A 21,695-nucleotide genomic window follows, 5' to 3' on the forward strand; every position below is an offset into this window, starting at 1 on the left:
TTCTAAGGCTGGAGGAAACTTAGGGTAAAATCTGTGGTCCCTCCCCCTTCAGCACAGGGGAAGAACTCCAGGGCATACATTGTTTAACAATTTATTTTTAATTGAAGGACAACTGCTTTACAATATTGTATCAGTTTCTGCTATACAACAACATAAGCCACCACAGGTATACACACGTTCCCTCCCTCTTGAAACTCCCTCCCACCTCCCACCCCATCCCACCCCTCCAGGCTAGTTCCCAGAGTCATAGAGCAAATTCCCACTGCTCTCTGTTTTCCATAGGGTACTGTGTATGCTTCCATGCTGCTCTCTCAATGTGTCCAATGCTCTCCTTCCCGCCATGTCCACAAATCTGTTCTCTGTGTATCTCCATTACGATCCTGCAAATAGGTTCATCAGCACCACTTTTCTAAATTCCATATACACGCTTTAGAATATGATCTTCTTCTCTTTCTAACTTACTTCACTCTATATAACAGGCTCTAGGTTCATCTACCTGATTAAAAATGACTCAAATGTGTTCCTTTTTATGGCTGAGTAATATTCCATTGTATATATGTACCGCAGCTTCTTTATCCATTCATTAGTTGATGGACATCTAGCTTTCTTCCATGTCATAGCTACTGTAAATAGTGCTGCAATGAACACTGGGGTAAAAGTGTCTTTTTCAACCATGGTTTTCTCAGGGTATAAAGGGCATACATTTTTTTAATAATCTTATTTCTTGCCTATATTTACCCCCTGTTGTGTCCACTTCACCTGTATTCACTCTTTACTTGCACTGTGTCCATCTTTGAAAATAATCAAATTCAACTTTTAGAATAAGCCTCCTTTAGCAATGGCACCCCACTCCAGTACTCTTGTCTGCAAAATCCCAGGGACGGAGGAGCCTGGTGGGCTGCAGTCCATGGGGTGGCAAAGAGTCAGACAGACTGAGTGACTTCACTTTTCACTTTCATGTATTGGAGAAGGAAATGGCAACCCACTCCAGTGTTCTTGCCTGGAGAATCCCAGGGACGGGGGAGCCTGGTGGGCTGCCGTCTGTGGGGTCGCACAGAGTTGGACACGACTGAAGCGACTTAGCAGCAGCAGCAGGCTAAAGGAAGGGAAGCGAGGAACTCTGTTCTCTACCTAAGTCCTTTACAGGTGAATTGTTGATTCATTCAGCCTCCTCCAGGAGGGCTTTCAACACACTGGCCCTTGGTTTCTTCATGAAAGTCACAAACAGTGACCCTTATTATACACCTGGTTCCACGAAAGGCCACAGAGATGAGTGACAGTAAGCACTGGAGGCATAATCTATTCCAAAAGCTTGAAAGTCACACATTAGAAGAGATTGTCAAAAGTGCTAAGAGTCAGGTATAATAAAGAAATTACATACACTTCAAAGGAGGACATATTCTGTATCCTCACTTACTGTGTTCTTATCTTGATTTATTTGGTTCTCTCAAGATTTTTTAAAAATTAATTATCAGACTTTTAAAATGTTCATGAAATAACTCAGGCCAAGAAATAGGACTTTTAGGGTCATTTCTGGCCCATATACTTCAAAGGAGGACATATTCTGTATCCTCACTTACTGTGTCCTTATCTTGATTTATTTGGTTCTCTCAAGATTTTTTAAAAATTAATTATCAGACTTTTAAAATGTTCATGAAATAACTCAGGCCAAGAAATAGGACTTTTAGGGTCATTTCTGGCCCAATCCCCATCACATCATCAGGAAGAAAGAAAATTTACTATAGAATTTTCCTGGTGGAATTAACAACTCAAGAAACTTTAATTATGTGACACTTTTCCAAATATTTCTTTAAGGTGAGAAATAGGAAATGAACCTTTTTGTGTGTGTGTGTGTGTGTGTGTGTGGATCAAAGTGACATTATGCTCTCATTCTAAAAAGAAAGCAACTTTAATCATTAAAGACAGACGACCTTTAACAGATAAGAGAGCATTGGGCATAATTAAACCAATCAACCATGTGTTTCTAACCACCCACCATACCAGAAAGGTGTAGGAAAGAAGAACACAAAATCACAGGCTGGAATGAGACGAAAGAGTAGCAGAGTCCAAATCCAACAGGGAGGAGAAGAGAACGCCAAGAAGATGTGCACCGAGGCAAAGATGCTTCAGTTAAACTTCACAGGATGAGTACAAGTTGTGTTTAGTATGGAAAGGAAGAGAAATGTGAAGATAACCCTACCCTTAGAAAGTCAAAGTAACAAAATCAAGTCATAATAGATGAGATTAACTCTGTGTGTGTGTGTGTGTGTGTGTGTGTGTGTGTGTGTACACACAAAAAAACAAACCCATTTAGTCTTAGAATTAAAAAACACATTCTATGCCAAAGGAAAATGCCTAGAACTCTTTAGGCTTTAAGTACATGACTCTAAAACTGCACCAACCTATAGCTTAGCCAATGGTTTTATAAGGAAAGAATGGGCCAACAGAAAGAACTGGGTTCGTATGACCAGAGCCCTTCTGTCAGTGTCTTTGTTACCATCTAATAGGAAAGACTGGGACCCCCCGGGGGACTCCTGGACTTGGTTCCAATGAGGAGTCACTGTTTGATACCACCGGTTGCCAAGGTCTTTCCACTTGTTGCCTTTGCTTCCAGTCTAGTCTCACCAAGTCACTTGTTTATTGTAACTCCCATGTCAACTCTCCTAATCAGAGAACACACAGCCAATCAATGTATTCTGATCTGCTGATTAATTCTAGTTCTCAGTGAATTGAAGTGAAAGTGGAAGTGAAGTGAAGTGAAGTAAAAGTCGCTCAGTCATGTCGAATCTCAGTCACTCTTTGCAACCCCATGGACTATCTAGTCCACGGAATTCTCCAGGCCAGAATACTGGAGTGGGTAGATGTTCCCTTCTCCAGGGGATCTTCCAACCTAGGGATGGAACCCAGGTCTCCCTCAGTGCAGGCAGATTCTTCAGCAGCTGAGCCACCAGGGAAGCCCACTAGCTGTCAGTGCACAGTATCAAATGGTTTCTGGTTTGTTCTCTCATAGTTAGCTGCTACAAGTCATTTCCACTGAGCCCAAACAACTCTGGTCACACCAGCCCAAACCCAGTCTCCGGGGTTTGAAAGTCGAGATCTGAACCCAGACCTTGGTGACCTTATAAACCACACCTCCCGAGGCACCCTCTGATAGCTCGTCAATCTCTGACTCCATTACCCAAAACCCTTCTGCAGACACATGTCCTTTTTTCCCCTTCCATCCAGACTCTGGGTTCCTTTGAGGGCAGAAGATGTATCTTTCTATCTGCTAAGTACTCAATAAATGTTTCAAGAAATGAATGGATAAAACAGTCAATGGAGATAGAAATAGGAGCCTACCAATAATCATCCATTACTTGCAGCTTTCCTCCCTATTATTTCAAAAAGTCCTCTGGTCCATTATGGGAATTGACAAGGGAAGACTGTCGCATAAGTAACTGAATGCTCTATTTTAATTTCTCCATATATTTTATGTATTAAAAGTCACATTCAGGTAATAGTCTATTGGATGTCAAATCAATTCACATTAAATTTCTGTAGTTTCATTTATCTGACTTACAACAGACTCCAAATCAATATCTGATTTCTACTCAATGAAGACTAAAATTCATCTCAAAAATGAGCTTAGTTCTCTTTTTCATTGCTGTGGTATTCTTTTCCACTCATTAAAATCATATTCCTGCTAAAAAACAGGTCTGTAGCCACTTTATATAAATCAACACCAAGGTGGACATTTAAAGAGCGTTAGTACCATTCCTTTGTTTGGAAATAAATCATTGCCACTCTACTAAAAAGTCAATGTAGAAGGGGTGCGTGTGTGCTAAGTTGCTTAGGTCATGTCTGACTCTTCTGTGACTCCATGGACTGTAGCCCACCAGGCTCCTCTGTCCATGGGATTCTCCAGGCAAGAATACCAGAGTGGGTTGCCGTTTCCTCCTTCAAGGGATCTTCCCCACCCAGGGATCGAACTCATGTCTCTCGCATTGGCAAGGGTGGTTCTTTATCACTACACCACCTGGAAAGCCTCAGGTGGCCCCTTTTTCTACTGAAAAAGGTACAAGTCTTTTTTGTGCAAGGGGTAGGGAGAAAAAAAATTACACACTATGAAGTGTGATAAAATCTGAAAATTGAACCTAAACATAGCATTTCAGACAACCTTTGGGATATAAATCTAATAGCACAAAATACAGTTTAAAAATAACAGTCTTCTTCCAGCTACTATAATAGATTAAATCATTTCCAGTCAATACTGTTACTTAGGTTAAATCTGGGCAGTGCTTGACTCACAGAAATCCTTAATCACCTTGGCCAAGCATGGACATGAGTCTTATGAGACCTTTCACAAAATTTTAAGATTAATTAAAAAGGAAACTTACTAGGACTGCAAGAGGAGGAGGAAAAGGTGAAGTTCTCTTCCAAAGGGCTTACATAACGATGCATGAACACCTGAGAGCCTTTATTGGCTTTATTGGATTTTTTTAAAGCTGTATTTTCTTAAGTCTTTATTGAAACCTTTACAATACTGCTTTTTATGTTTCAGTTTTGGGGCCACAAGAAATGTGGGTTCCTTAGCTCCTTGACCAGGGATCGAACTCGCACTGCCTGTGTTGGAGGGCGAAGCCTTAACCTCTGGACCAACAGGGAAGTCCCTGAACTTTTTTTTTAATGGAGTGAAATGATAAAATGCAGAGGTACCTCCGGACCCCAATAGGAAGATTACATTTTATGACTATAGCCACGTCTAGTTTGGAAGGCCAAATTTCAAATAGAGACTTTTTTATTTTATAAACTTTTTTATCTTGGCTGACATGATTCCCTCCAAAAACAGGGGTCACTTGAATAGCTATGAGCCACATATGGAAAGTGGGATGCTTAGCCCAAGGAATCAGGGCCTCTGAAGGGTACCATGTTTCCACACCTGGGCCCCAGCCCAGGCTTCCTGGCATCTTCTGCTCCTCTTCTTCACCACTCACTGCTCTTCCCTGATGGCCTGCCACGGCCCTGTTTCTTTAGCTTCAACTTGGAATCCCTCTTACTAATGAATTTCCCGCCCCCAACCTGGCCAGGGCTCCGTCTTTCCTGCACCAGTGTGGTCTAACACGCCACGCTGACCCCACTGAAGCCGGGATACCAAGGCGCTCATGTTTCAAACCGCAAGCAATGTGAGGCGCATAATTTAATTAAACTTCCTACGGAAGAATTTGAGAAGTGATCTTGGAAAGAGGTTGGACTTGAGGGCCAGGAAACCTGAGTTCTCATCTGAGCTCTGCCTCTAATTAGCTGTATGGTCTTGGAGGACAGTTTTAACCTTCCACATCCAAGGTTTTCTAGGATCTCCAGGTTTCCTCTGTGGTTTAAAAACTCCACAGTTCCATGGAATTCTGTCTCTCTCTCCACAAATGATGTATTATCTGAGCACTACGAATTGCTCTTTGAGAAACTAAAAACTTAAAAGATGTCCACAAACAAGATGAATACCTTTTTTGATTTTCAGTCATATTATCCCACTTATTTTCTTAAAGGAATAGTTTTAATGTGTTTTTATGAAAGGAATTGGATTATAAGGAGGGGAGATTCACTGTGTTGACTTAAATACAGGCTGTTAGTATTAACAAAGATGTTCTTTTGTATCATCATTTCTTTATTTTTCTAATCCTCTCAATTCGTAGGGCATCTGATTTTTTTATTAATCATTTTATAATGGGCATTAAACAACCCTCTTCATTCCTTGTGGGAAGTAGGCATATCTCTTGGGTGTTTAAAATATCATTATTTTATAGGACTTCAATTAAGACACTGAAACAAAAGGCCCACCCTCCCCCTGGGACACAGGAACAATGAGCTGGAGACAAGATCCCAGAGAAGTGGGTGGCCTGGAACTCGACCCAGCTGTGCAGATCCACAAAGACTCTCCCCATCTCTTGGTTCAAAGGAGCACAGGGCTGGGAGTCTCCGCCCTGAGGGAGAAAAACAAACACCACTGGCAGCCCAGGAGGGAGTGTGGGGCTCAGAGCCGGCTCCTCAGGTGTCCTGAGCAGAACAGCCTTAAAGGAAGGCAGGGCCCTAGTGCACCAGATGAGACAGAGTTAGAAGAGGTGCAGAGGATCCTCCCTGGCAACCGGTTAGCAGGTATGGCTGCAGAGCAGAGAGACAGAAGGGAATACCTAGGCTCCCACTGTCTTTAAGATGGATCTTGGGGCCTGGAGATGGCCTAAAGTCAGAGAGGAGAGGGCCCCAGGCCCACTCTGACCACCTGCTAGACAGTCCAGCCCACCAGGCCTCCACCAGGCCTCCAGATCTGTCAGCTCCAACCCACCGCCAGGCTAAGATGTGGACTGTCTTAGCAGGCAACCTCTCCTGTCTGTAATCCCAAATGAAGGAACTGTGTGTCTGTGTGTGTGAGATCAGTCACTAAGTCATGTTCAGTTGACTCTTTGCGACCCCGTGGACTGTAGCCCACCAGGCCCCTCTGTCCGTGGGATTCTCCAGGCAAGAATACTGGAGTGGGTTGCCATTTCCTCCTCCAGGGGATCTTTCCGACCCAGGGACTGAACTCGTGTCTTTTACACCTCCCGCGTTGCCAGGCAGGTTCTTTACCACTAGCCACCTGGGAAGCACCTGTACTTGCGTTGATTATTAAGTTTGTTTCCATTTTCTTAGCAGAGCTAGCCCTTCAAATGCATTTGCCGGAGAAGGAGTACTCTGGTCTACCAGGAGGAGCAGGGCACCCTTGGAGTGGGGGTGGGAGGGGCCAGGGCTCTGTGAAAGGAGGCAAGTGGGCATGTGAGAAACGGAAGCCCAGGAGGGCTGAGTTCCCAGGCGGGCGTCGCTGGGGCCCAGCCCCTCTCCCTCGCTAAAGAGTTAAGCCCTGGGTAGAATTTCTATTGTGGTCAGCTGGGCCAAATACATTTTCAACTATCCCCTGCTAGAGAGACAGCGCCCAACACCCACTTCCTTTCGTCTCTGGGTCCCTGCGAATCTGCCGGAAATGCCCCCTTGAATGCGTCTGTCAGTGCAGTAAAACGTTGCGAATCCAGCGCGGTGTTAGACCTCCCTTTGGACGAGGCTGGGGACTTCGCTGCCACTTACTGGGCACAGCAGTAATGGAAGCTTTCCAGATATCTGGCAGAGGCATTTGTTTCAGAGCAGATGACTCGCTTTTGAGAAGATTCAATCCCAAGCTACGCTGGAAACTGAAATTTACCCAGGGCGTTCCCCACATCTCACTGCGGAGATCATAGCTTGGCCGCAGACCCACAGTGTTCCATGAAGATCAGACAAGTCCATTTCCAGGGAGGCAGTTTCCTGAGGATTTTCAGTGTTTAATTCACTAATAATCAAGGAAACAAACAAAGCATTGGGACCAGACAAGAGTCGGGAGAAAGATTCCCATTTAGGTTTCTAAAGGGATTTAAACAAACAAACAAAAAAGACAAACTCCCAGGACTTCCCTGGAGGTCCAGTGTTAGACTCCACCTTCCAGGCCAAGGGATGCGGGTTCAATCCCTGGTCGGGGAACTAAGATCCCACATGCCTCACGGCCAAAAAACCGAAACAAAAAACAGAAGCAATATTGTAACAGATCCAATAAAGGCTTTTAAAATGGCCCACATCAAAAACAAACAAACAACAACAAAACGCCCAAGAAATGAATTAAAACATCGCAAGGACAAGCCTGATGTGGACAGAGAAGTGGACATCTCTCTGCCTCTGACAGCTCCTCTTTACCAGCCCCTGCACGGTCCCCTAGCTTCTATCTTTTAACGGTCTCGGTTCCCTCACAGTGTCACCTTGTGGCTTCAAGGACTTTCCTTGCTGTCCGTTGCCATGACAACACACGATTTAGGGCGCTCTTGTGTGACCCTCAGTGTGCACCCTCCCCGACGAGTAGGCCCACCTTCCCTCCGCCACCCCTCTGCACAGATGTCAGTCATCTTTCTAAAACTCTCATCCATAGTGTCAATGTCTCAGCTTAAATTCTTTCAGTGACCCCCTCAATGCCATCAGATTAAACTCCAGACTGCTCAGCATGACCTAAGGCCTTTGGTGACCAGTGGTACTGACTTTCCTGGACTCTCCTCCTGCCCTTCTTCCACCCTCCAGCACACAAGCTACTTCTCACTCCCTAAGGAACTGGCCCCCTCTGCCTGGCTGGTGGAGCGGCTCACTCCCACCTCCCGCAGCACACAGCAAGCGATTCTGCTAAAACGACTCAAAAAACCTTGCTGTATCGCCTACCAGACTCAAGAACCGCAGACTGTGCTAGTCATCTTCGCTTCTCCAACACCTTTAGTAACATAAATGTCTGGGTGAATGCGTCATTGGGACTTTTAAATGGAGGCTGTCTTGTTTAGTTGTAAGATCACTTGAGGTGGACTCCCCTGGTGGTACAGTGGATAAGAATCTGCACGGGTTCAATCGCTGGTCTGGGAAGATCTCACGTGCCCGGAGCAACGAAGCCTGCGTGCCGCAAGTGCTGAGCCTGTGCTCCTAGAGCTGTGACTCCTGAAGCCCGTGCTCTGCAACAGGAGTAGCCCCCGCTTGCCACAATTAGAGAAAGACTGTGCACGGCAACGATGACCCCGCACAGCCAAAAATAAATAATTTTTTTAAAAAAAGAAAGATCACTTGAGGCTCCAAATGAGACACTGTCTTAGCAACTGGTGAGACATCAAGTAGCTCTGTCAATGCATAATGTCCTGTTTCCTAAAGTGACATATATGTACATTTATAAATGTCAGCAGACCTTTGAGAGTCATAAAAATTTCATTCTGCTACCTTGCAACCCACCCCCCCCCCCAGATTATATATGACATAACAGCTTATTCAAGTGCAGTAAATTCTAACTAAGTTAAATGTTCATAATACTTAGTGACTGGACTCATCAATTAAGTTCAGTTTTTAGAGAGATGGGGGTTGGTATTAAACAAAGAGGCTCATTTTTAATCACTTCCTAAGTATCACTGCACAGGTGAGGATGGAGAGAGAGAGAGGGTGCCCAGAAGACCAGGAGCAGCCAGGGAACGAGTGGCAGGGCCAGCTTCCCCATGAGTAAGGGCTCAGCCTGCTCTCCACATCGTATGACTTTGCAACTAAAAACTCCCACCCTCAAAAACAAAACGATGCTACTAGAGGAGAGGAAGCACGCTCTGATAGGCACCCTGGTCACTCAACCCGCTCTGTGCCGCCTAGAGGACACTGGTCAGGGGTGCAGACAGCTTCCGTGAACGGTGCTGCCTCTGTGGATTCTCATACATCTAATGAGAACCCAGATTTTAGGGCAAATGTACCCGCTGAATAACAGGTTAAGAAAAGTGAATTTTAGGATGGTTTCTTGCTTACCAAAATACCCAGATTACTAACAGACAGACTGGGGCTAAAATCTAGAACCAGATGACTGTATCTCAGGTCTTACCCCTACCTTGGTGCCTAGGGAAGTGAAATGTGAAAGTGGAAGTTGCTCAGTTGTGTCCGACTGGAATTCTCCAGGCCAGAATACTGCAGTGGGTAGCTGTTCCCTTCTCCAGGGGATCTTCCCAACCTAGGGATCAAGCCAGGTCTTCCACATTGCAGGGAGATTCTTTACCAGCTGAGCCACAAGGGAAGCCCACCCTGGTGCCTAGAGCACCTAGCATTCCATTCAGTAACAAAGCCTTGAGGAAGGAGTGGGCAAGAATAAGTTCTTTTATTTTCTAGTTGTCTGTGTCTTCTTTAGAATGCAATTTTAGTTGTTAAAAAGACCCTACCTTTGGTCTTCCCTGGTGGCTCAGACAGTAAAGCGTCTGTCTCTAACGTGGGAGACCTGGGTTCGAGCCCTGGGTTGGGAAGATCCCCTGGAGAAGGAAATGGCAATCCACTCCAGTACTATTGCCTGGAAAATTCCATGGACAGAGGAGCCTGGTAGCCTACAGTCTATGGGGTCGCAAAGAGTCGGACACGGCTGAACGACTTCACTTTCACTTTGTGGGAACGCCTGTATAGTGAATAGTGAATATGTTGTTGTCTAGTCGCTCAGTCAAGTCTGAGTCTTTGAGATCCCATGGACTGTAGCTTGCCAGGCTTCTCTGTGAATGGAGATTCTCCAGGCCAGAATACTGCAGTGGGTAGCCGTTCCCTTCTCCAGGGGATCTTCCAACCCAGGGATCAAACCCATGTTTCCTTCATTGGCAGGTGGACTCTATACCACTGAGCCACCAGGGAAGCCCAAATAGTTAATATGTGTCAAGTTAAAACATGTCCACTGTTTATATAATTCCAATATCCCAATAAGGTTCCTTTCAGGGCTTGCCTTAGGAAGGCACACTCCTCCGTTCACATGTAAGGTCTCACTCCTGCGTGAAGGGGAACCTCACACAGACCCCTCTGTGAGCACCGTCATCACGGTAGTCCTGTCGGGGCAGCACTTCCACAGCTGGCAGGCCAGGCAGAGTCCATCTCAATCACAGTGGAGCGGAGGTTACGCTTTCCAGATAAAATGCTGAGCAGACGGGGAAGTCCTGACTGGAGGTCTCCTGCCATCAGGGGACTTCGTGGAGCTCCCTGAACTCGTCCTCAGGGGCCTCGGGCCCACCCTCCAGGTGCTGCTGATACGAGGCCGCTCAGGCCCCAGCAGGACACTCAGCAGGACCTGGGCTCGGCCAGGCAGAGGGGCGGACACAGCAGGACCTGTTCAGGTTGCAGGAACCACAGAGTGTGCCTCTTGTTGTTTAGTCAATAAGTTGTGTCCGACTCTTTGTGACCCCAGGGACTGTAGCCCGAGAGGCTTCTCTGTCCACAGGATTCTCCAGGCATGAATACTGGAGTGGGTTGCCATGCCCTCCTCCAGGGGATCTTCCTGACCCAGGGTTCAAACTTATGTCTCCTGCATTGGTAAGTGGATTCTTTACCACTGAGCCAGCAGGGAAGCCCCAAGCGTGTGTCCAGTAATATGTTAAATGGCATCTGATAATTCTGAGGCCCAAACCTCAGTTTGCATTTTCTTCAAGGACTTGGGGGTTTTGTTGTTGCATGCAGACACATTTCCCCCTCTTCTGTCTCCCTCATCCATCACCTTGAGCTAGGCTTTTACGACCTCAAAGGCAGCTGGTGTTGAGATTCCAAATCCATCCATTTATTCAAGACATATTAAGTGCCTACCATGGATAAAAACACTGTCATAGGAACATCGCAAATGCAAAGGTGAATTTAAAAAAAAAACACCACTATGATTTATAATAAAAACCCAGTGACTATAGTTTGCCACTCTCGTGGAGATTTTATTTTCTATTTGGGGAGAGAATAATAAGGTCTTATACTTACAAATAACTATAATAAAGAATGACTTCCAATGAATGGTAGACAGACAGTACAAATAGCCCTCCACCTGCTTGCACTGTCCAAAGATTGCATCTTGCTTCAAATCTTCCCGTATCAATGCCTGTTCGTTGTGTTTAATAACCTAAGACATGTACGTTAATCACACAGATAGAAGTATCCTTCTGCTCTTCATTGGTTACTCGATGGTCTGTGCTTAACCAGTTCCACTCACTGTGGAAGTGTCATCATTCTCTCAGACCTATTTAAAATGTCAGCTAAAAAAACCCCATTATTTTTAATAAGCGAAGATTTGAGAAAGAAAGAGAGAGAGAATGAGAGGGAGAGAAGGGAGGGAGGGAGGGAAAGGGAAAGCTGCTCTGTCATGTCTGACTCTTTGCAACCCCATGGAGTATACAGTCCATGGAATTCTTAGGCCAGAATACAGGAGTGGGTAGCCTTTCCCTTCTCCAGGGGAATCTTCCTAACCCAGGGATTGAACCCAGGGCTCCCGCATTGCAAGCAGATTCTTTACCAGCTGAGCCACAAGGGAAGCCCAAGAATACTGGTGTGGGTAGCCATTCCCTTCTCTAGGGGATTTTCCCGGCCCAGGAAACAAACTGGGGTCTCCTGCAGTGCAGGGGGATTCTTTACCAGCTGAGCCACCAGGGAAGAGGGAAGGAGGAAGGAAAGAAACTGTGGCCTGATATGGGGAAGACACTGCTTCGGTAATGGACTTCCAGATCCATCCAATACCTTTCATTCCACCTGAGAAAATCAAATCTTAGACTCACTTATGCAGGTGATATTGTGAGTGTGTGTGTGTTTTATTTCATCTAGTTATTTATGTAGGTAATCTCAACTCCCTGCTCAATAACAAGTTTTCCTAAGCACCACATAGTGTTTCTAACAAAAATCATGCCATACATTGCCTGTGTGGTGGGGGGAAAAAAAAAGCTACTGCTTCACCAAGCTGTCTTGAGGAAAAATGAAGATGTCTGAAGTGCTAGGTAAACACAGAGATCAACCTGATAGATGTTTTCTCTAAAGGTTTCTGCAGGAGGTGCCGCAGCTCCCGGGGCTGCCCAGCTGCTGGGGCAGCCTCACCCCACCTTCTGCGTAAATGCCGAAGCTCCCTAACAGAAAGCAGAACACACATCATCACGCCCCCGAGAGCTGCCCACGGGAGCGCGGCACTGGCCCCGCTCCACTGTGGGATGGGCCTTCTCTGCCAGGACAGAGCACAGGACCCAGAGGGGTGCCAGGGGGGCAGCGAGGAGGGCTGGAGCACCCACCTGGGTGCCACGTCAGTTGGACTGCGCTGGGTACAGCCAGAAGGCCCAGAAGCAGGTGGAGGGCCTGGCAGAGGGCAAGGGCTCCACCAGGGTGCAAGGGTTGGAGGGAGGCCTGCTGGGAGGTGGGGGAGAGCTTGGGTGAAGAGCGCATCAGGCAGAGGGAACAGCCTGAGAAGAGGCCCTGGGGCAGGAGGCTCCCAGAGGAGCCCCAGGGAGGCCAGCGGGGCTGCAGTATAGAGTGGGCCGGAGGCAGTGATGATAACACAGTAAGCCACAGTAAGACTTCACTGAGGGCCTTTGAACACAGGCGTGAGGTGATCAGACCTGCCAATCGCTTACTTTTCAAAAGATCACCCTGGCTATGCTGTTAGGACAGACGGGAAGAGGGCAAGGACAGGACCTGGAAGACTTGATTGGATTAACCAAGGTAAGAAAGGATGAGGGCTGCGGCCACGGTGACAGCAGTAGGGGGCTGACCTGCTGCCACACCCTCCCCATCCCCTGCCCTTTCGAACCCTCCCCCGGGCTGTTCTTCACCAGGCCAGCATGACATTCCCTCCCTTAGCCCAATCCGCCTCTCAATTTCTCTAATACCCAATCCTCTGCTCCCGAGTAGAGATAGAACTCTCTCTCCTTCCTAAACTCTTCCTGTAAAGACCCTTCATTCCATCCCCACAGATTCCTCTGAAGAGCCCTCACTTCCAAATACATCCCTCATAACTCTTCGGCCTCTTCCTCACTCCTGGGCTTCCCTTCCTAGCTTGTTCTCTCATTTCCCCAATCCTGATCAAAACCTCCTGTTACTGCTCTGAGTCATGAGGATTCCTTCTCTCTGCTATTATTCAACGCTGACCTCTGTGCTCCGCTCAGTCAATTCTTCAGCCCTAGCAGGAAACGACCATCCTAGGCAACAATGCCTAGGATGCTTATTCATTGGAACGACATGCCTATTCATTGGAAGGACTGATGCTGAAGCCGAAGCTCTAATACTTCAGCCACCTGATGCAAAGAGCTGACTCATTAGATGCTGGGAAAGACTGAAGGCAGGAGGAAAAGGGGACGAGAGAGGATGAGATGGTTGGATGGCATCACCGACTCAATGGACATGAGTTTGAGCAGGCTCCGGGAGATGGTAAAGGACAGGGAAGCCCGGCGTGTGGCAGTCCATGGGGTCTCAAAGAGTCGGACACGACTGAGTGACTGAACAACAAAGACAGCAACGCCTGGGTTATCGGCACCGAGGACCACTCTCCCACCTCAGCGGCAGGAGTGCGGGGCCACTGGCTCTTTCTGCCTGCCTTCTTCAAAGCCCTCTCGCTGCCTTCCAGGGCCCCTTGCTTTCCTGGTCCTCCTCCCACTTTCTGTCTGATTCTCACTCACCTCCCTTCCTCCTAGGTGAAGGTGCTCCCCAAGATCCAGTCCCTTGAGGGCACCCTCAAGCGCTTGGTCCCTCTGACTGCTGTCTCATGTTTCTGTGGGTGAGCCCAGATCAGTAACCCTGGCTTGGCTCTTAGGCTGGACCTCTGCATTTCCAACCACTAAGGGTGTCCCAGGTGGCGCTAGTGGTAAAGAACCTGCCTGCTAATGCAGGAGGCATAAGAGACACGGGTTGGATCCCTGGGTTAGGAAGAGCCCCGGGAGAAGGGCATGGCAACCCACTCCAGTATCCTTGCCTGGAGAACCCCATGGGCAGAGGAGCCTGGTGGGCTACAATCTATAGGGCTGCAAAGCATCAGACACGACAGAAGCGGCGTAGCAGGCACACAAGCACGAAGGACTCAGCACCTGGACGTCCCACTATCTTAAACTTCCAGAAATAAATTTCCATGGGATTCAATCTGTCCTGATACTAGTCACATTCTCCTTCTTGTTATTAACATGAATTCAGTAGCTCCTTTCCTAAGTTTTGAGCAATTCAAAAGTAAGAACCCTGTCTGAGCCCTTTGCACAATCAGTATAACTACAGACTATATGCTAAATAAACACACTCTTCAACTCAGCTGATCAGTGCTGTCCAAAAAACTAAGCTCTTCTTTTTAAGACATAGTTGATGATAAAAAAAAAAAAAAGATAAAAAAGACCTGTCACCGTTTTCCATTAAAGGCATTATCTGATGTAGAATTAAAATCCTTATCTCCTGAGGGTCTGGCCAATGTCAATTCAGAAACATTATTTATCCAGATTTTTCAGGTAGGTTCAGTCCTCGACATGAACTAATATCCCAGAAACCACAATGCTCATGGAAATGGACATCACTGACCACTGAATGCAGACTGATAAAAATTTTGAGGAATTATATCAAAAGAGCACTTTGCAATAAAAAGCCCAAAAGAAAGTATTGAAATTATTTTTTGGCAGCATATAATAAAAAGTGAGGACAAAACACCATGAATTAAAAAAAAGTTCTTTTCAAAAGGACAGATGGGAAATGAGATGAGGGACGTCCAAGCCCTTTGTAAGTAGTGGGGCCTGGTTTCCTTTTTAGGTCAGTGGTTTGTAGATCTTTATCAGGCTCATGTAAGCCAAAGAGGAAAAGAAACAGAGGAAAAATAAATATCAGGATGTTGTTTAAAGGAAAATGAATTAACCACATTTTTTTGATACAATGCTGAGAACACTCTAGGATTCTCCTGTAACTAAACATTTCCAAAAGTGAACATTTCTAGAGCTTCCAATTATTAATAATTTTCCCATTTTCCCTTTAAATTTTTTTGTTGAAGAGATCTGACACTGACAATACACCTTGAAATGTCAATTGAATGAGCCTCAGAGAGTCACGCTTTACCCTGACTGCTCATACAGCTTCTAGAAGACAACAATTTCAGATCTGTATGGCACAGAAATCTCATAACAACCTGCTCTTTTTTTTTTTTTTTTCCATTGTGGCATAATATTCATAACATAAAATTTACATCTCAACCATTTTTAAGAGTACAATTCAGTAGCATTAAGAACATTCTCCATCTTGCACAGGGCTCTTTTCATCTTGTGGAATCGAAACACTGTACCCATTAAACAATTATCTCCCTTTATCTCCTGGCAACCACCATTTCACTTTCTGTCTTGATAAATTGACTACTCCAGGTATCTCGTATAAGTGGAATCATACAATATCTGTTCCTTTTTGACTCATTTCAATTAGCATAATGCCTCAAAGTTCATCCATGTTGTAGCATGTGTCAGAATTTCCTTCCTTTTTAAGGGTGAATAATATTCCATTGTGCATATGCATGCAATTTGTTTATCCATTCTCCCATCAATAGACTCTTGGGTTTTTTTCTGCCTTTTGGCTACTATGAATAATCCTGCTAGGAATGTGGGATGTACAAGTAGTTCTTTGAGTCTCTGCTGTCAATTCTTTTGGGTATATCCTCAGAAGTGGAATATGACATACTGTTTTCATATCTTTCTTACAAACCTTATGCCTCGTTAGTTTATGTCCAACACCAAAGTCTAATGTCTGGAGGTCAAAGAGGCACCAACCGAGTACCTGAGCCTTCCTCAAGGCCACAGTCTGGGTCGAGACACTTGAAGACAGAAAGCATGAGAAGCCATTACTGAAAAGCTCTAGACAATGTACTTAAGTGTTCAGATACACAGTGCAGACAGTAAGTATTAGAAGAACGAAGAGAAGATGGAAAACATTACTTGGACTTTAACAGCTTCAGAAGACATGGAATCTGAAGTGGCCTCATGGGTGAAAACATTCTAGAAGGTTGGGAAAGAAGAGAAGATATTGCTGGGGAGGAGAACCAGGACGCCAGGGCAGACACAGAGCAGAACGACCCCAGAGCACCAGAATCTGATTCTGAAAACACAGGTGCAGTCAGCTAGAGAGGGCTGTCTGAGCTTCGGCATTCCTGCCCTAATCTTGGCAGATAAAACTTCATAGATATTCTGACAGCTGAGAACTGTCTTTTTGAAATTCACATTGACTTTCTGTCTCTCAGGATTTTTTGTTTTAAACACTCTCCTCCCACCTTAGACAAGTAGATCCAACAACAAATCTTCTCTCTACAAGGTTCGTTCTCAGACATCCTTAGGGGCTGACCAATACCAACACAGGTCTACACGTGACCTGTATAAATGTATCATTGCTATACACACCTGCTGCTGCTGCTGCTGCTAAGTCGCTTCAGTCGTGTCTGACTCTGTGCGACCCCATAGACGGCAGCCCACCAGGCCCCCCGGTCCCTGGGATTCTCCAGGCAAGAATACTGGAGTGGGTTGCCATTTCCTTCTCCAAAGCATGAAAGTGAAAAGTGAAAGTGAAGTCGCTCAGTGGTGTCTGACTCCCAGAGACCCCATGGACTGCAGCCTACCAGGCTCCTCCATCCATGGGATTTTCCAGGCAAGAGTACTGGAATGGGGTGACATTGCCTTCTCCGGCTATACACACCTACAGTTTAGTAAATTACCATTCTGAATATATGTGACAGAATTTCACACCAAATTCTATTATCTTATTAATAATAATATAATATAATAATATATATTATAATATATAATGATATAATAACTAATATTGTTTAACTGGAAAGTGTAGGATTACAACTCAACCCCACTATGCGTTTTGCTCACTAGTTGACCCATTTCCTAACCAGCTTGCTACCTTGATTTCACATGAAGTAAAATACTTGCCCCTGTCTAATTTATTTCCTCTGCCTCTGATAATACAATAATAATTCTGCCCTCATTCTGCCTAAAAATGCAGGGAGAGACAGAAGAAATCCATGATATCACTAAGACATGTCACTGGATCAACCAACTACATAGTCATAAAAGCATTGAGACAATTTAGCAAGAAAGCACATGGCCTTCCCAGACTAGGATACAGGAGGACACCTAGAAAGAAAACGGCAGCATCTAAACTTCCACGTGGCCCATTGCAATTACTGTGATGGGGATCAAAGCTGAAATTCAAGCTCCTTAATCTTTGAAAAAGCTTCCCCTAAACAGAACTTAACACTCTTCATCAATCTTGGCTAGCAAAATGTCAATGAGTTCTTTGCTGTTCCTAGAATATTTATGTCTGGTATCCCCAGAAAAGTTGTTACAGGCGAAAGGAAAAAAGGAGTTTTTCTCAAAGTTTTAATCATCTGTTTCTACAACTGCTTAAACATCCAGGTTCTCTGTTGGTGAGATAAAAAAATGAAATTATAAGTGTATCTTATTTCTGGGGTTGGTATGTTTCTGAAGCAACTGGATCTCCAGTTTTCAACTAAAACTTTTCATTCTAGGCTGCAAAACTAGAAATAACTTTGTTACTCTAACTGATACTAAGAAGAACAGATACCAATACTTCACGCTCAAAGAAACTTGAGATAACCTTTAGCTTCCTCAGAGCACAGTGCAGGAAAAATATGTCAACATGGAGTCTAATTTATAATCATCTAATTTAACTCCTCATGTTAACAAAACTGTTGTCAAAATCACAGAGGAAAGACTTCATTCTGAGGTTTCCATTTATTCATCCTTTAGTTGGGTAACCTATTCTTGTAATGAAGTTTTCAAGGGCACTGTATTTTGGGGCATGATTTGAAACCATTTATCAGTGGAACATCCCACTAATGCTCAATTTCATTTCTGTGGCATTCCTAATTTTTCAGGAAAGAACTAAAGAATCATCATTTTCTCCACAAGTATCTCTCACAAGTTTGAACAAGTGAATATTTGTGAAAATTCTCACCTTTGTTGTAAACTGGAAGCTCTTAAATTTGATGGGGGGAAAAAAAACTTCAAGGAATATGATTTGATGATTGTTATTAACATGGAAGTTTCCAAAAACAATTGAACATATAGAAAACTGTATATATAGCAAGTGATGTTCTGGGGAGTGGGATTAAAAAGAAGGTGGAAGGAAGGCTTTTTAATGTCAAGTGTTTCAATAGGATCTGCTTATTTGTTTGTTACAAGCATATATTAGTTTTTAAAATTAAACAACAAAGAATCAAAGAAGCTTCAAAAAAAAGGCAGAGTCAGGGGCGGGGGGCGGTAGTTTAATTCAGGACAGAGAAGTCTAGGATGATAACGGCATCAGGTAGAGAAGAAGGACGCTCCAAGGTTAAATCCCAGGACAGCAAGGGCAGTAACTGGAGTCTCCAATGGATGGATGTGACTCCAGGCTGCCAAGCATCTAACGCGACTGGGGTTCCATCACTTCTCACTGGCCTGGAAGCTGCTGTGGGTCACTGAGCACAGGACAGTCTGAAAGGCTTCAAGCAGCCATCTAAAGAGCTGCTCACAACAAAAGCTATGCTGAGTGCCCTGCCGGCAGCTACTGAGTTCCCAGAAATAGCACCTGTCACTGCATCAGTGAGGAACATGTTAGGACGTTCCTGGATGTCAGGAGCCCCAAACTCTTCTCAGTGAGCCCACGCACAGTTCAGGGCCTCTCTCCAGGCAGTCTCCCAAAGTGACAGCTTAAAATGATGCCTGACAAAACCTTCTGCCACTTCTGAGCCAATCCCATCCTTAAGACTCCAAGGCACTGGGCAAAACCCTTAAAATCCTCTTCAAACAAATTTCCTAAGATGTAGGAGGCACTTGTGTCTACAGAATTAGCTCAGACTATGGACAGGGAAGTCTGGCGTGCTGCAGTCCATGGGGTCTCAAAAGTCGAACACAACAGAGCGACTGAACTGATACCACTTCTATTCAAGATAACAGACAAATGCTTGAGAAAACATTTGTGTTATATATGTATGTGTGTTTTATGCGTATGAATATGCACGTAGTCACAGATATGCACACACATAACATATATTCATATCTGTGTGTGTACACACACACACATATAACACATATATGTAAAACAATACCAATAAAAAATCAAGTCATGAGGGAACACTTGGAACAAGATAATGGCAATAGATTTTTTCCCTAAAATAGCATCTCTTCATCTTTTTAATTCCCTAAATGAACTAACCCAACAATAAACCAAGAGACAAAAAAGAACTATTTGTAAAGCTCGACCGCACGGTGCTATTTACCCTCACCTGAAAGTCATCATACGGGAAGAGCAGCATCTCCCGTAGACAGTCGTTCAGGATCTGTGTCTTCTTCTGGACGATGACATTTTCATAGTCCAGTGGCTCAATGAGCTTTGGCTTGGCCTGGAAGGTGAAGAGATAAGCAATTGAAACACTACAGATAAACGCAACTTCTCAAGACTGAAGAACTTTATACATCTTGCACGCGTTCGCTCAGTCGTGTCCAACTCTTCGCGACCCCTAACTCTATGTAGCCCATCAGGCTCCTCTGCCCATGGAATTTCCCAGGCAAGAATAAACTGGCTGAAGTGGGTAGTCATTTCCTTCTCCAGGGGACCTTCCCAACACAGGGATTAAAGCCGAGTCTCCTGCAATGGTAGGCGGATTCTTTACCACTGAGCCACCCAGGAAGCCCAAAGCATAGGTCCCTTATCCATACTACTCTACATGTTTTTGCATTCTCCAACTTCTCTACAATGAGAGTGTGGCAGCTTTGCTATCAGGAAGAATCAAAAGCAAGAGAAACAAGTTGTTTTCAAAAGAACAGAAGACACTTCCTGGTCCTCTGCTTGTTTGGTTATTTAAATACAAAGGAGGCTATGGGGTCTGGTGGAACTTCAGTCACATCTTGGGTCACCCCTGGCTAGGTCAGTCCCCTACTAAGCCTTAAGCTTTGCCAGAGCCACTCTGCTTGGGAATCCAGCCATGATCTGGCAACGATGGCCAGTGGCTCCAGCTATGACCATCTCTTCTTGATCCTGGGCTAACCCTAACCCTAACCCTGGGCTTAAAACATCCACAGAGCTCAATATTTTATATAAAACTCTGTGAAACTCAGTTCTCTGAGTCTCAAAATAGCCTTGTCTAATCTGATCTATCTACCTACTTACATATGCAACACCGAAATATAGAGAAATGTGAGCGGGACTAAAACCAGGCCAGTAAGGGGGAAAAAGTACTTAAACCAGGGCTTGTGGGTGAGCCCCAGGGGATAGGGGTGGCCATCCCTAGCATGCACTAATCAGAAGAATGAGGCAACGAGCTGGAGAGAATATGCCGTTTCTAGCCATTTCCAAAGTTAGTAAAAAATCTCATCTAGTTCTAGTCATTGTCACAGTGTTTAGTGATCACTTTCCACATGCAAGGCACTAACTGGGCTAACTCAACAGTAAAGATACATATTCAACTAATTATAGCACAGTACACCAAGTGCTAAAGAGATGCATGTGCATGCATGCACACACACACAGTTATCAGAAATAAATTCATTATATCAATAAATCCTTTACTGCAATATTATTTCTGAAACTATTTATAAAAACATCCAATATATACAATTTCAACAAATGCTCTATATAGTAAAATGTCAATTCATATGTAGGAAAAATACTAAAGATATCTGGTATATGGCAACTAGATTAGAAATTCTGACAGACTGCCCTGTGTTCCTCAAATTTGTATCCTTTCCTTCCAAATAGAGCTGGACTACATTTCCCAGCCTCCCCATAGTTGGGTGTGGTCACATGACTGTCTTGTGACCAATGGCATGTGAGTAGAAGGGATGTGGCCTGCTGCCAAGCCTGGCTCATAAAAACCCTCTGCTATAGACTGACTGACTGTGTCCTGAAAACCCATGTGTTGTAACCTAATCCTGAAAAACAATGGGATTTCAAAATCGGGCTTTGGGGAGGTGATTAGGTAATGAGGGTAAAACCCTCATGAACAGGATTAGTGTCCTTATAAGACAGACCTCCAAAAGCTCTCCTGTCCATTCCACCATGTGAGGACACAGCAAGAAGAGAGCATCCATGAACCGAAGTGGACCCTAGGCAAACACTAAATCTGCCCATGCCTTGATCTTAGAATTCCCAGCCTCCGGATCTGAGAGATAGCCTCTCTCCCCTGCTCCCTCCCTACGCCCCTCTGCCAGCAGCACACAGTGGACCCAGCAGTGGACTCAGGAGGCTGAGCAGAGGGTGCAACCCCAAGATGGAAGGAGTCTGGCTTCTGAATCACCCAGCAGAAGGCTGCCTGCTTACAACAGGCACTGAAACAGCCTGTGAACAAGAACTAAAGCATCTACTGTGTTCCGCCATGGAGTTCTCAGTTTTCTTAC

At 45.0% G+C, this 21,695-nt stretch overlaps 1 protein-coding gene across 20 annotated transcripts in view; it reads right to left on the reverse strand.

Moving 5' to 3' along the window:
• Nucleotides 1–21,695, reverse strand: part of DOCK9 (dedicator of cytokinesis 9) — a 287,020-nt gene that overhangs the window by 132,620 nt on the left and 132,705 nt on the right. For all 20 annotated transcript variants that reach the window (XM_027557861.1, XM_027557873.1, XM_027557859.1 and 17 more), the window contains exon 2: nucleotides 19,586–19,702. In XM_027557861.1, coding sequence (XP_027413662.1) covers nucleotides 19,586–19,702 — 117 coding nt within the window. The remainder of the gene's footprint in view (nucleotides 1–19,585; nucleotides 19,703–21,695) is intronic.

Source organism: Bos indicus x Bos taurus, chromosome 12 (genome assembly GCF_003369695.1).
Source record: "Bos indicus x Bos taurus breed Angus x Brahman F1 hybrid chromosome 12, Bos_hybrid_MaternalHap_v2.0, whole genome shotgun sequence".
Taxonomy (NCBI): Eukaryota; Metazoa; Chordata; class Mammalia; order Artiodactyla; family Bovidae; genus Bos; species Bos indicus x Bos taurus.